The sequence below is a fragment of the Triticum aestivum genome, chromosome 1A (assembly GCF_018294505.1).
Source record: "Triticum aestivum cultivar Chinese Spring chromosome 1A, IWGSC CS RefSeq v2.1, whole genome shotgun sequence".
In the NCBI taxonomy this organism is placed as follows: Eukaryota; Viridiplantae; Streptophyta; class Magnoliopsida; order Poales; family Poaceae; genus Triticum; species Triticum aestivum.
Window position 1 is genome coordinate 446,221,896 of NC_057794.1, and position 14,884 is coordinate 446,236,779.

General features: G+C 49.1%; 2 protein-coding genes and 1 pseudogene across 4 annotated transcripts in view; all 3 read right to left on the reverse strand.

The window, feature by feature from the left end:
• Nucleotides 1-497: 497 nt before the first annotated feature.
• On the reverse strand, nt 498-1,692 carry LOC123055189 (uncharacterized). The gene is made up of 2 exons (XM_044479166.1): nt 1,407-1,692; nt 498-1,326 (listed from the first exon to the last, which is right to left on the reverse strand). The coding sequence occupies exons 1-2, from the start codon at nt 1,477-1,479 to the stop codon at nt 833-835; spliced, it is 567 nt and encodes a 188-aa protein (XP_044335101.1). The 5' UTR covers nt 1,480-1,692; the 3' UTR covers nt 498-832.
• A 60-nt stretch (nt 1,693-1,752) lies between these two features.
• The window catches only part of LOC123055176 (histone-lysine N-methyltransferase SETD1A), a 21,522-nt gene continuing 8,390 nt past the window's right edge, over nt 1,753-14,884 (reverse strand). Inside the window, exons 4-7 of one of the 2 annotated variants that reach the window (XR_006426544.1) lie at nt 3,203-7,458; nt 3,034-3,107; nt 2,523-2,950; nt 1,753-1,901 (exon numbers count right to left, since the gene is read on the reverse strand). Coding sequence is in view for 1 of the 2 variants with exons in the window: in XM_044479147.1 (XP_044335082.1) it covers nt 2,523-2,950; nt 3,034-3,107; nt 3,203-3,549 (849 nt within the window). In the remaining variant the exon portion in view is untranslated. Of the gene's footprint in view, nt 1,902-1,960; nt 2,951-3,033; nt 3,108-3,202; nt 7,459-14,884 lie in introns of those variants that run through there. The other variant, XM_044479147.1, reaches the window with a different exon arrangement.
• LOC123055166 (L-gulonolactone oxidase 5-like) lies at nt 7,461-14,878 on the reverse strand (annotated as a pseudogene). Its single transcript, XR_006426535.1, has one exon. The product of XR_006426535.1 is annotated as an L-gulonolactone oxidase 5-like (transcript).

Sequence of the window (14,884 nt, forward strand, 5' to 3'; positions counted from 1 at the left end):
CCGAGTGGTGAGCAAACCTCACACTCGGGGGCTTAGCTGCAGTCTAGTACTCGCCTAAGTTTCAAAAATCCTACCGACTGATGAGCAAACCTCACACTCGGGGGCTTAGCTGCAGTCCAGTACTCGCCTAAGTTTCAAAAATCCTACCGAGTGGTGAGCAAACCTCACACTCGGGGGCTTAGCTGCAGTCCAGTACTCACCTAAGTTTCAAAAATCCTACCGAGTGATGAGAAAGCCTCACACTCGGGGGGCTTAGTTGCAGTCTAGTACTCGCCTAAGTTGAAAAATCCTCTCCACGGAGCTGCACCACAAGTACAATGCCCGCTCCATCCCTATCCACAAGGATGACGAGGTGCAGGTCGACTGCAATCCTTTCCACAGAGCCGCGCCACAAGTACAATGTCCGCTCCATCCCTATCCGCAAGGATGACGAGGTGCAGGTCGACTGCAATCCTCTCCACAGAGCTGCGCCACAAGTACAATGTGCGCTCCATCCCTATTCGCAAGGACGACGAGGTGCAGGTCGACTGCGAACCTCTCCTCAGAGTTGCGCCACAAGTAAAATGTCCGCTCCATCCCTATCTGCAAGGACGATGAGGTGCAGGTCGACTGGTATATTTCCTTCAAAGTTACATCTCAAAGAATATTACGAGTGAAGAATAAGTTCCACTCGAAGGTAAATGCAAGCACATGCAGAAGATAAACCAAGATCAGATAAAATCTCAAAGGTCTCAAGACGAAGATAAAAGTACTCGGGCGTTAGGCCCGAAAGAGTTTAACGGTTACAATAACCACTCGGCATACCGTGGCAAATTCAAAGCAAGTTTGAGTTTCAAGTTGGTTCACTCAGCAGGAGGAGGACTTGCAGGCTCGATGAACTCGTCCAAGTCGACCCCGTCCGCAATCCGAGTGCAGCAGCAATGAAAGTTTCCATGAAGGACTGGAAGTCGTGCCTTTTTGTGTTGGCAACCTTGATCGCCACCAGCTTCTCTTCTCGAGCCTCTCTGAAGTGGACCCTGACCAGTGACAGAGCCACGTCAGCACCGCAGCGGGCAGAGGACTTCTTCCATTCCTGCACTCGGCCGGGGACCTCATTGAGTCGAGCCATCAGAGACTCGAGATCATTCTGAAACGTTGCCCTTGGCCAGAGCGATGAGTCGATGCGGGATAGTGCCACCTTCAGACGGGCAAGGTAACTTGTAACACTGGCGACGCGGGATTCCAATCGAAGCATATTCATGGCAGCCTCATCGCCGACTGGAGAAAGGATAGGGTCCAATCCTGTCTCGACCCGTCCAGTCTCCTCTTCAAAGTTTTGGCAGAATTCTGCAAAGTCAAAGAGTTAATGATTCGACTGGTCAGATCCAACTTACAAACAAGTAAAATAGTCGAGTAAAAAGAGGTACCTTCGAGCATAAGAAAGAGTTTCTTGGCAAGAGCTTTCAGGTAAGCCTCCAAATCGTTCCTCCTGCGAGTCATGCTCTCCAGCTGGTCGGTCAGAGCCACTTTATATTTTTTTAGACGAGTTGCCTCTCGATTGGATTCAGTGAGAGATGACTTCAGCTTGTTGATCTGTTCCTCTGGTGCTCCGACCGAAGCCGTTTCTGGTCGGCAAAGGCAGTCTTCTCCTGAGCCTCCTTCTGCGCAGCTGCAAGATCCATATCCTTTTTCTCCAGGGCCAGCCTCGTTTTCTCTGCAAAATACACATTTAGATCAAACAGAAGATCGAAGGGATAATTTAAAGGACGATTGACATGAGCAGTCGACAGGCAGTTACCTTCCATACCGGCAACTTCATCTTGAGCCTTCTTCAAGTTTTGTTTGGCCAGCTCCAGGTCAAGGTTGAGTTGCCTCTGCTTCTCCTCAAATTCAACGAACTTGGAAATGAGGGTGCAAGATTTCTGCAGTAAGTAAAAGACATATCAATCGACGAGATCAAAGATTATTTACTTCCGGGTGATTAAAGCTTCAAGACTACTCAGACCCCAACCGACTGCCAGCAGTCAACTGCGGTCTCGGGGACTACACCCAGTGGGTGCACTTGACGTGCCCCCACTGGTTTGGATTCCATTCGGCTGGTCCGCCCAGACCGAATACCAAAAAAAAGAGTGCTCAAACCCCAGCCGACTGCCAGCAGTCGACTGCGGTCTCGGGGACTACACCCAGTGGGTGCACTTGGCGTGCTCCCACTGGTTTGGATTTCACTCGTCTGACCCGCCTAGATCGAGTGCACAAAATAAAAGAAAAGTGATGAAAAGTGCTCAGACTCCAGCTGACTGCCAGCAGTCGACTGCGGTCTCGGGGACTACACCAAGTGGGTGCACTTAGCATGCCCCCACTGGTTCAAATCCCATTCGACCAGACCGAGTGGAAGAGTGCAAATAATAAAGAGGACAAAACACCCATTGGGTGTACAGATTCGAAGCAGACAATAAGAGATTGTGCGAAGGAAAATATTCAGGTAGCATATCCTAGCAAGACAAGTTCAGTCGGAAGTCAAGTTCAGTTACAAGTCAACTTACCTAGACATTGGCTCGAAGAGCCACGCTGGCGTCGTAAGCAGCCTGACTATTATCGTGCACCGCCTTCATCCGCTCCATCATTACGCCAGCCTGACGGATAGCCTCCGCGGCGGCATCCGACTGACTTTCCGGAACATGATAGGTGGTGAAGAAGGGGACAGACGGTCCAGACACAGCAGCTTGGGGCTCCAAGGCATGAGGTTGGATGGCTGAAGAAAACACCGGTACAGTCGACGGTGCGGGGTGATCACTCGACACTGGGACAACAAAGGTTACAGAGGCTCTACTTGCATCTTCGGGCCGTTGGACTGTTGGTTCTGTTGCCGGTTCCGACCGAGATATCCTGCCAGCTGTTGTTTTCTTGCTCTTCCTGGGCCTCAGCGGCACGTCCTCGTCATCATCCGGAAGCTCAATGACATTGGGAGGGGCTGCAAAAAAGTCATCCGAATCCAGATGAGTCACCAGAAGTTAATCGACCATACAATCGAGAACGAGATCACGAGGTTTATACCTAGGTTGGAGGTGACCGCATCTTCCATGTCCTCATCTTCATACTGGCGAGTGGAAGTCCCAAAGGTAGCGGCACTACAAATTTCAGAGTTCAGTCGGTCATGTCTAATGAAATGAATCGACTCAAATCCAGATTCATACTAAAGCAAGAAATCAAGTCCAACTAATACCCGGAAGTAATGGGGATGGCCACTTTGATCTTCGGCAAGGCCTTTGGCGGTTTGGACGGCGTAGCTTTCGGTTGCTTCGACGCCTTTTCAGTCGATGCTGGAGAAGACGTTCGAGGGCGCTTCGATGACTGCCCAGTCTGCGCGGTCGCCTTGCCGCTGGCACTTGCTAGATCGTGAGAAAGCTTGGATCGTTTTTCCCTACAAGGAGGAGAATCGACCTCTTCTTCATCACTCAGGTCGTCGCTCTCCTCATCCTCCTCGTCGTCAGAGCGCCACTCGCCGCTCTCACCTCCACTCGCTTCTCCCTCTAGGTCCTGCTCCTGATCCCCGTTGGGCATCGAGTACATCTCAGTCAGGGCCTAGAAGACAACAAACAAGACAAGAGACATTCTGGTGACAGTAGACAACAACTTGATAAATCAAGAAAGCACTCAACTATGTGGAGTCATACCTTGTCAGTCTCGTATGAGTTGTTGAGTGGAGGAATCCTCTGGGATCCCCTGGGGTTGTCTTTGTTGCTAGTGATACTCTTCAGCCACCCTTCCAGCGTAGCATCATCGACCTCCTCTGGATGGATCCGAGTGGTGTCGTCGATGCCCGAATACATCCACATCGGATGGTCATGGGCTTGAAGTGATTGGATGCGTCGCCTGAGGAAAACCTCCAACAGATCCATACCGGTTACCCCATCACGAACAAGTTGAACTACTCGCTCGACCAGCACCTTCACTTGCACCTTCTCCTCTAGGATCACTTTCAAAGCAGAGGGCTTCTCCACTCGGGCCATGGAAAAGGGGGAAGTCCAGTCGACTGACCTGGAGTCGGCTGGTCCTTGCAGTAGAACTAGGTCGACTGCCACCCTCGAACCGATTCGGGAAGGATCATGGCTGGGAAAGTACTCTTACTCCTCATTTGGATCCCAAGACCCCCGCACATCTGAATCACTTGCGTTCTCTCGTCACTCGGGTTGGCCTTCTTGACCGACTGAGAACGGCAGGTGAATATGTGCTTGAAGAGCCCCCAGTGTGGCCTACAGCCCAGGAAGCTCTCGCACATGGACACAAAAGCAGCAAGATACACGATGGTGTTCGGGGTGAGGTGGTGGAGTTGCGCCCCGAAGAAGTTCAAGAAACCTCGAAAGAAAGGGTGGGTAGGCAAGGAAAACCCGCGGTCGACGTGAGTAGCGAGGAGGACGCGCTCACCCTCCTGTGGCTGCGGCTCGGTCTCGTTCCCCGGGAGTCGCGCCGATTCATGGGGAATCAATCCCCCCTCGACCATGTCGTCGATGTCGTCCTGGCGGATCATCGAGCGAATCTAGTCGCCCTGGATCCATCCCGGTAGCAGGCCGACCCTCGAAGAAGATCCACCCCGGCCGGACTTCTTCCCCTTCGCCTTCGCCGTCGCCTTCTTCGCACGCTCCAACGCCACCATCTTCTCCTTCCCCATGACAGCAGATCGAGTTCGAACGGAGCGACGACGCCGAGAACGGAGGCAGCTGCGGTGGAGAAAACAGAGGAGGAAGGGGAAGAATGGGAACGCACTGTGCGAAAACCCCCGCCCGATGCCTTATATGAAGTCATTTCCGAGTGGCTGACTCGTGGGCCCAAGCGATCCGATCAAATCCCGCAACAGTCACGCACGCGATACATGGTGAAAAAGGTGGCGCGGTGACCAAGGCGGCCTTCCTAATCCGTCCGGTTACTGTGGCCTCCTCCGCCTGGCGCGCTTCCCACAATTCGAATCCCGCGAAATCCGCAGACAGCAGAACAACCCGTCAGACGGAGGATTTTTTCCACATCGACACTCGAAGCTTAACAATGAAAGTTCACTTGACAAAACCAAGAATGGATCAAGGCGACTGAACAAGCAGTTGAAGTCATCATGGATGTTCATTCGACCTCTTGACAAGACATTTCCGAAGCGCAAAAGCTGAATCGAAGAGGTTATCAACTCCTTCTCCACTCGAACCCTGAACCATTCGGGGGCTAATTATGAAGATATGTACCTAGGGTAGGGTCATAGGCCTGACCTAGACACGTTCCCCTAGGACGTCACCTTAAAACCAGAAGCATTTGAAAAGGAGTCATCATCCACTCGACCATGAGGACTTCCACTCGGAAGATTTGAAGTCACTCGACCACCAGAAGGTCTAAAGTCGCTCCAGACCACAACGGTCGGACATCACCTCATAGCTTTAATGGCCATTATGTCTCTTTATTTACTAGCATTACCAGTAACGCCTCCCTTTTAATGTACCTTAAACCCTTTGTAACGTGGGCTGGCTGGGGTCCTGGCGCACTCTATATAAGCAACTCCCCTCCATAGGCACAAGGGTTCGCATCTTTTGTAAACTCACACACACATATAATCCAGTCGACCGCCTCAGGGCACCGAGACGTAGGGCTGTTACTTCTTCCGAGAAGGGCCTGAACTCGTAAAACTCGTGTGTACAACTGCTCCATAGCTAAGATCTTGCCTCCTCATACCTACCCCCCATTCTACTGTCAGTCTTAGATCCACGACACTTCACCCCACGTGGTTGGCTAACCCTGTTGTGGTGCCCAAGGCCAAGGACAACAAGGGGATATGCATCAACTTCACTGATGTGAACAAGGCTTGGCTGCAACATAAGTCCTAAACCTTAAACCTAAACCATGAAAAATGATCTTGTTAAAACTTGGTAATACGTAATATTCTAACTATCAACTTTTAATATTTGACACTTGGTAAAACTGAAAAAGTTATGAAAAATATATTCTAAATCGACCTTGTTTGAAAATACTCATTGCAACGAACACGAATATGCAAACGAAACTTATTCAGACTTTCGGTTCAAAGGATACAATAAATTCAAATTTGAAGATAAAATGAAAAAAAAACATATGAGGTGGGGTGGATGAGGCATGCAACTCTACCAAAACCTGGCATGCATGGACCCCCAATGCGGTACTAAGGATTAGTGGCATAAACTATTTCATCAATCTTAAAGCAAATAGGTGATCGTATGCATGCGTTCCCTGCACCTACCTGCCCGGGAAAATATCAGGTGCTACCAACACTTAGGTGATAACGTGATACGGGCTTCTGGGCCGTTGGATCTCAGATTCGACGGTTCCCGGGAGTCTATTGTACCTACGCGAGATTTTAAGACTTCTGGATGACTTTTTTGCAAAATGCTCAAGAACTCCCGGGAGCCGTCGGATCTAAGATCCGACGGCTCCCAGAAACCCGTATCATGGTATCACCTAACACATGGTATCACCTGATATCTTCCCCTACCTGCCCCATGAATTTCGTACTGCTCTATGCTTCTTATGATTGTATTTCGTTTTGGTTATTGTAGATAGAATTGCTCAAGATGGGAGTGATTGTCATTATTTGGTCGCTTTGACTATATAAAATAATAAGATTTTTAATGATAAAAGTACTTCTCCGATGCAGGTTATCGACATATGTACTAGGACTCTTCGTTTATGGTCCTCCCTACAACGCGTAGAGAGTCGAGACCTGTTTACGGAGGTGTGTACACAATTGAAGGCTACAATGAGGGATATTTTTACCCAACATAGGTAGCAACATGATCTTAGAATTGCCCCCTACGCTATAGGCGTTATACGGACTCTACATGTCTCTTTGTATTTCGCTATTTTATTTTTTAATTTTTATTTATGTGTGAGGACCTTATTTGACAGTGTGCATCTTAATTGTGCAGAAGCCGGATGTAATGCTTAAATTTTTTAAGTAATATAAAGTACCCTTTTTTTGAAAAAGATGGAACTGCTCAAATTGTTGTCGATATGTCATACAGTGGAATGAGGCGATTGTCCCAAAAGATTTTCCTACACATTTTACCTCGCTGGAGTCCCAAGTTATGCAGTTTTACCTATTGGTTTGAGTGAAGCATTCTCCTCGAATTGGCAGCTCGAGCAATTGTCATCCGGACCATGTTGCCTAACTAGTGGCACTGTTTCCAGGATTGGGCTACCTTTCCATTGCCCGGAGGAGATAAGAACTGTCGTACATAGGACTACTGAAATGCCATTATGAGCTGCCAGCATAGTTGTTTACATCCAGCAAATTTGGCTATCTTTGAGATTTGTCTGGTGCTTTGATGGAGACCAAAAAGTTTGGCTCGCCCAAAACAAGTAACAATGGACCGAAGTTGTGGCCTTGCAGGTTGCAAACCAAACAGAGGCGTGACACTTTTATCTTCTTCTTTTTTTGCAAACCAAACTTTGAGTCGTCTCACAAACAAGCTGTCAAAACATGACTATTATTGAATTAATAGAGGGTAAACCACAAATATAGTACATATGCTCGTACTTAAGAAAACGAATCACAATTTCACAAATAGTGGGAAACATGAGTGCTACCATCATCCCTAATAATCCTCCTCGGAGGAGCAAACTCTAGCCTTCTTGTAAACCTTCCCTAGCCGGCAGAAGTAGCCCTGCTCCGGTGCGCAGTGTGAGTCGTCGGAGCAGATGCAGAGTCCTTCAATGGCACAACGATTCTCGATGATGTTGGGACTTCCGTTGATACCAAGCACCTGGTCGGTCCACTCACTGGAGAAGAGCCCGTCGGTGTCGTAACTGCTCTTTACCTTAAAGAACTTATCAGCTTTGGGGTACCTTGCGATGGCACCGTCGAAGGCGAAGTTGCGGTTCTTGCCCCAGTGTGGCAGACCGCCATAGTTACCCAACGCCATCTGTTCGATCTCGTCCACCACATCGGCATGGGCGTGCGGCATGCCGTCGGTGCGGCTCCGGTAGAAGAGGATGTCGACATCGATAGAGTCCTCGTGCTTGCCGAGGTACGCGGAGGACCAAGCCCACCCTACCGTCGAGGGCGGCACAGAATGCGTCCGGGTTGAGGTCCCGGAGCTGTAGCATGTCGGCTATGAACGCCGGCGCCTTGGAGAGTGCGACGCTAAAGCCGGAGTTGTACAGGAAAGATCCCCGGATGCGCGGGTCCCAGGCGCAGGAGGAGAGGAGGGCATCCTCTGGGCCGTCGATGCATGAGCCAGACGCCTGGATGCGGTGTTGGTACCCCACAATCGGGTACCCCGTGAAGGAGACTCCATCGTTCGTGAAGCCGAAGGCCGGCAGCTGTCTCGTGAACCCCTCTTGCTCGGCCGCGCACCGGGCGATATCGGTGCCGTTCTCCTGCAGTTGCTCCTCTATGGCTCTTCCGCCCACGAGCAGGGCGGTGGGGACGGAGCGGAAAAGGAACAACTCGCCGAGGCCATTGCCCGGCGTCGAGACGTCGACGCGGTCGTCCTGGCGATAGATGACCTTGTTGTGCTGCGGCTGCCATATCATGTCGGCGAACTCGTGGAGACGGCCCCACTCGGCCACCCGCGCCGTGAAGTCCGACTCGTTGCGCTCCACGAACGTCACCGACCGCTTGAACAGCGGCTGCAGGGCCAGAGTCACCTGGGAGACGACGCCGAGGACCCCAAGGGAGACCTTGGCGGCGTCCAGGTCCGGGTGATCGGCGCCTAGCTCCCTCACCATGGCGAAACCATCGCACGCCGGCGCCGGCGTCACGATCCTCAGACCGACCACGTACTCGTGCACGGCGCCTCCCTTGCCCCACAGCCCGCTCCCGTGCGCGCCCGTCGCGAGGAGCCCGCCGATGGTCAGGCCGTACCAGTACGGCGAGTGCGGCAAGGACAGCCCTGCTGCGGCGGCGGCCTGGATCAGGTCCCGGAGGACCATGCCGCTCTCCACCGTGATGAGCTGCCTCTCGGCGTCGATGGAAACCGTCCGGTTCAGCCGTGTGGTGCTTATGATCGTGCCCTCGCTGCCGCCGGGGCACGCCAGCTTGGGGCCGCTGTGCGAGTGCTTGGTGGCCACCTTCATCTTGCGTTTGGCCGACGCGGCGGCCGCCACGGCCGCGACCAGCTCCTGCTCGGTGCTCGGGTAGACGACGTTGGCCGCGTGGCAGATGGTGCGGTCCGTGAAGGAGCCGTACGTGTTGGTGACCGTGCAGTTGGACGTGCCATCCGTGCAGGTCACCGGGTCCGGTGGAGGGCTGCAGCCGGCGAGCTGGAGCAGGCTCCCTACGAGGAGAACAGCAGCCAAGCTCTTCATTGCTCGTGTTTGTGCTTGCTCTCCTTGCGACATCGCTGACTTCTCGAATGAATGAGTGCCTGCACTACAGCTTGCTTGTATCTACTAGACCTTAGATGTAGACAGGTAGTATATATAAGGTTAAGACACATCGTAGTGCACGAAAATGAAAAAAAATACGACCAGTTGAGTGCACAACTTAAATCCTGCCTCTCCATCAGACATAGAGATCTCCGCTCCTCGTGTGCAACATCCTTGATCGTGTATAGAACGAACGAACAGGTTCCAGCGTGAGTGAAGTCAACAAAATTAACATAGAGATGAGCTTTGCATTTTTTGTAGGAGTGACAAACAACTATGAGTGCAAAACGAAAACACTTTAGTTATACGTAAGTTGGCTGACTTTTAAATTTGTGTAAGTGTGAGTTGATTTTTTGATCATCGATTATTTTGTCAAGATTCATACTTTCTTTGTTGCTTCATGCCTTCTTAGACTGAACTTTTGAACTGCTTCTGTTGGGAGTTAGTCGATTTTCCTATTGGGCTCGAAGCTCGTTATCCTTTTTTTTCTGTTTGTATGTTTTTCTCCCTTTTTAGTTGATTTTTATGAGTATATTTGGGATATTGGGCGAGTGTAAATATATACACGCAAATATTATAAAATGTGTTGTTTGTGAATTATACTGAAGTGCAAATATTGCACTATTATATGCTTAGAGAGTGGTTTTTAACTTCTTGGTGTCCCTACACCCTCATGAAAAGTAAATTCAAAAAATAAAATCATAAAATCTGAAATTTCGTGACATCAAATATGCTCAAACTTTGTGTGTAGACAAAACATTCGAGGAGCTCTATCCAAGAAAAATATTTCACTACTCAAAGTTTTGAGCATTGATTTTTGTTTCCCATGTGTAGAGCTAATCAGATGATATTTCTCGACGAAAATGTGTAATCACCTAAAACGTTTGAGCATGTTTGTTGATGACATGGAAACGGGGCCCTTTGGCCTCCAGAGAAAGTGCTGGCCTGACAGTACCTCCGTTGGACGGGGCTTGTGTCTATAGCAAGGGATAGATACGTCGTTGGGCTTCCCCTCTCAAAGATATTCCGTCGTCTTGGTGCTCGGGTAGATGAGGATCCCGGGCGACCCAAAAAAGCATGGTGCTCGGGGCCCGTGGGTGACTATGACACACAACATTGCGTCCTCGGGGATCTTGTCTAGTCACTTCCTCTGACGGGACGTGCACGTCGGCAGCACCCATACACCTGATACAACTTTACCATGCCAGACTTTGTTCGCTGACGGTAGTCGACGTGCGCCAGGTAAGAAGGTATGTGGTGGCATCCTCCACAAGCGTTACCAACTATCTCTGTTCGGTTCGTCATGTTTGGCGTACGAAGAAGGAGGGTCAACTTTGGCCCAAGGATATAAAAGGAGAGGAGATGGGTCATTTGAAGGGAGGTGGTAATAGCTAGCCGAAATTCGGCCCGATGGATATATAGGAAGAACACAAGGGTAGGAGGTAGGGTGTTACACCTCGCCAGTGGCCTGAACCTGGATACCTTACTTTGTCATGTCACCTAGAGTGTTTTAACCCCTAGCCAAACAATATAGGAGTTGCACCGTAGCTCCGATATCAAAGATCACCCATCGACAATATTTGATGTCACATAGTTTCAGAATTTTTTATTTTTTCCCTATTTTTTTGAATTTACTATTCACGAGGGTGTAGGCCTATAGGGACTCCCGAGAGCTACCACACATTTCTCGCATGGTTATTCTGTGCATGTTATAAGAACTACATTTTCAATGCGAAGTATTGTGCAATATTTTTAAAGTTTTTTTTCAAGTTCTTTCTTCTTGAAGGGCAATATCAATGCTACTTATCCGTTCTTCTTAGAAAAAATTTCAGTTTTTTCCTCTTTAAGGCTAGTACTAATGGCACTATCCATTCCTTCTTAGATATTATTTTTTTGCAAAATTCACTCTTATATGCTTATTTTTGCATATTAAAAAACCCAATTTAAGTGCAAACTGTGAGCAATTTTTGTCACTATTTCTTTTAGTTTTTATTTCCTTTCTTCTTAAATAGTAATTTGACTGCCACTAATTCATTCTTTCTTAGAAAACGTTTTTTATTTTCTTTTTGTGTGTAAGTATAGAGGCAAATACTTACATAATGTGTGCAAATTATGTAGTGCAAAAATTGCACTATTATATGCTTATTCTTCTCATATTACAAAAAGTGCAATTTCAGTGCAAAATTGTGTGCATTTTTTTCACTTGCTTTTTTCTTAAAGGATAACACTAATGCTACTAATTCGTTCTTTCTTAGATAACTTCATTACTTTGATTTGTTTTACTTTCTATTTCATATTCTTTGTTCATTAAGGGTAATACCAATGCCACTAATGCATTCCCTTCTATAACACCTTTTTTTTGCATTTTTACTATTATACGCTTATTCTTGTATATTATAAAAAGTGCAGCTTTTAAGTGAATTGTGCGCCTATTCTGTCGTTATTTTTTTATTTCTTTCTTCTTAAAGGGTAATACTAATGCCACTACTTCATTCTTCTTTAGAAAACTTCACTCCTTTCATTTTATTTATCTTTATTTTGTTCATTTATACTTTAAGATGACACCACCATGGGTTAACGGATTGTTGTTTTGCCTCGGCCCAACTACTATTGTGGGCTTATGTTGGTTATGTTTGCAAAAGTTTGAGTTCTACATCACAAAATTGGCAAAAACATGTTTTGTGTGAGTTGATTTGGTAACCAACTATATATTAGAAATTGACTAACCAAATCATAAAACTAAACAACTCCCTTGTTGTCGGCCTCAGACAAAAATAGCCGTAAATCTGATATTGAGGCATCTAACTGAGTCATGCCCAAGACGTGGTCCGCACAAGCTTAGCCAATAGCACGGACTCTTGGAGGCGCAAACGCCCCTGACGTGGGTCAGGGCCGGTGGCGGTGCAGGCGTCGCATGCTAATCTTTTCCGGCTCAAAGCTAAAATTAGAGAAGTCATACAATTTTCTTTCAGATCTTTCAGAAGGATTTTTTTCTCCATAATTGTTTTTGAAGGCCATCACCATAGAAGCGGGGAAGTACTCAATCACAACCTTGGATTTCATGAATGGTATTTTTTAAATAAGAAAAGAATAGTCATTTTCATTAATTAAAAACAATAAAATTTCCTTGATAATTTGCGAATGACGTATTTATCAACAAACCGGATGCAATTATTGCAAACGCGGCCGAATTCATATAAACACGACGTATTTCATACAAACGAAACGAAAATGTTTATATTTTGGACATATTTTAACAAACAAGGTAAAACTATGTGCACATACGGTCATGCGGAGCTCCACTTCCACGACACGGATACACTACACTAATCTACGGCCGGTCGCGGCGGGTCCCTTTATCTTTCCCATGTCCGGCAGCCCGCTCGGACTGCCGGGAGCCCTGGAGTTATATACTTCAGCGCAAAGGGCGGCTCGCTTTCCCACCGCTCATCAGAGTGGAACCACCGGCTGATGCTTCAGCTGGAGGGGAAGGGGGGCGCCTCTGCTTACGTGGAGCCCAGATGGGGGGCGACGATGGTCCGAGATAAAGAACCGGAGAAGACACCGGCTGTGTACGTCGGCGTCGCCTCGCGGTGGCCTTCCTAGTACCCAAGCGGCGACGGTCTTCCGTGTTCTAGTTTCCCTCGATGTTGGTGGCGGATGCGGACGCACTGGCCTTCGATTCGTCGATCTTCGTGCATCGGACTTCTTTCACGGTTACCCGCGCGTTGACGGCAGATGGCACGATCGTAGGCACGGGAGGCACGGTACGATGCGGCATCGTTGACGGCAGTGGTGAGCACGTGTGCCACCGGGCTCCCTGCCATGCCGGGGCCTGGATCAACTCGTCACTCCTCCGCGAGCTGGCTTGGAGCGGCGAGGTACGTGTTGAACCACGCGCCGGCTTGGGGCGGCAACTTGTTCGGTCGGGCTAGGCGAGGGAGGTGGAGCAGCCAGCTACCTCGCTCGTATCTGGCCGGCTCGGTTGGCCACCCAGCCGACTTTTATGCCGGAGAATTGCTCTTCCTGCTCGTCGGATGTCATCGAAAGGATGGAGAAAATGGTGGAAGGAGTAGATGGGGAGCGGCGGAGTGGTGCGATTCTTGCCCGGCTTGTGGCCTCGTTTAAACAGAGGGCGGACAAGAGGAGTTTGCCCGGCATTGCGTTTAACCAGCCGGCTCGTGAATGGACGTGTGACCGGAGTAGGTTTCTCGGCTTCCATGCAGGTTTAATGGAGACATTTGAACGCGGCGAGGAGGCGTGTTCAGCCAGGCGTGCAGCGGGCGGCGCCTTCGGTCGGCGCGTCGCTTCAATGGCCGAGGCAGTGAGAGGTCACGTCCGCTCTGAACCGTTTTCAATGTGGAGCGGCGCGCTCTACATCGACATGAATGCATGCAGTTAGCGCCCAGCTGGAAGCGTGCACGGGAGAGCGAAGGGATTTTGGGTGGGTCAGGACGGTCAGAAGCGGGCATGGGAGCGATCCGGACTCCCGGAAAGCTCCTCACATTTGTCTCTGATTTGCAGAAGAAAGTATGTTCGGACCGCACCGTGGACCGATACAGGACCGCATTAAATGGACTTCCGTGGTACAAACGGATGCGAGAGGTTTAAGGATGGATGTTGGACATGCCCGACGAACATACTATTCAGTTTTCCACCTACGTGGTCCATGTTGATCGAGTTCCGCACTTTTGTATATCTTGAGGAATCTCATATCTTCAAGTCAAGTGTCAAGCTGCCTCTGCTCGTCAAGAAGAAAATGTCAAACTGCCCCATCATGTTCATTAGTCAAAGCACCAAGTATCGTCGTGTTTTGCATCTTTGAGCCCGATCTCATATGTGTGCTACATGCATGCATGGCAGCATGGGCGAGTTATCTAAGGATATGTAGCTGTCCAAGCAAGCATACGACCTCCAACTAATTTACATGCTGGCGTCCACTCACAACCTACATAAACTATGAAAAGCCTACAAAACAACGCCCTGCTTAACTGCAAAGACGTTGACCTCCCACGCTACATAGCTATAAACAAGAAGGCCTAGAGCGCCGCCGGAGAGAGAAACCAGAAACCATGGAGAGCGGGTCTGGCTTCTCCGGCTGCGTGGAACAAGGTAAGTCACACGACGCCGAGTCAGTACAGCTGGCATGCTGCCCATAACCGAAGACACCGGACAGCTACTGGGAATGCCACTGCCGCCTCTCACGTGGATCGAAGGGTGACATATCCGACACCATTCACCGTTCAGACAGCTCAATGCATAGTCCCAGGTGATGTTCCGTACGCCATATATGATCGGATGTCAGAAAAAATAGATTCAGATGGTGTAGCGGGATCCTTAGCAGGAGGCGAATGCTTGGAAAAAAAAGTATAATCCGGTGTAAAAAGCTGAAAATGTTGGAGTAGAAAGTAAAGATAGGCAACATATCCTGTGAATCCGAGGTGTGTTGTGTATCCCTGTATCCCTTTATTTTCATCCCCACGATTCAAATCCCAGGTCTCATGTGCAGTCAAGCAAATATTTACAT

What these genes read in the sequence shown, in the direction of transcription:
- LOC123055189 (XM_044479166.1), bottom strand. Translation starts at nt 1,479, where the DNA reads ATGACTCGCAGGAGGAACGATTTGGAGGCTTACCTGAAAGCTCTTGCC. An exon ending in ACTCTTTCTTATGCTCGAAG is followed by an intron (nt 1,327 to 1,406) that starts GTACCTCTTTTT and finishes TTGACTTTGCAG; the next exon opens with AATTCTGCCAAAACTTTGAA.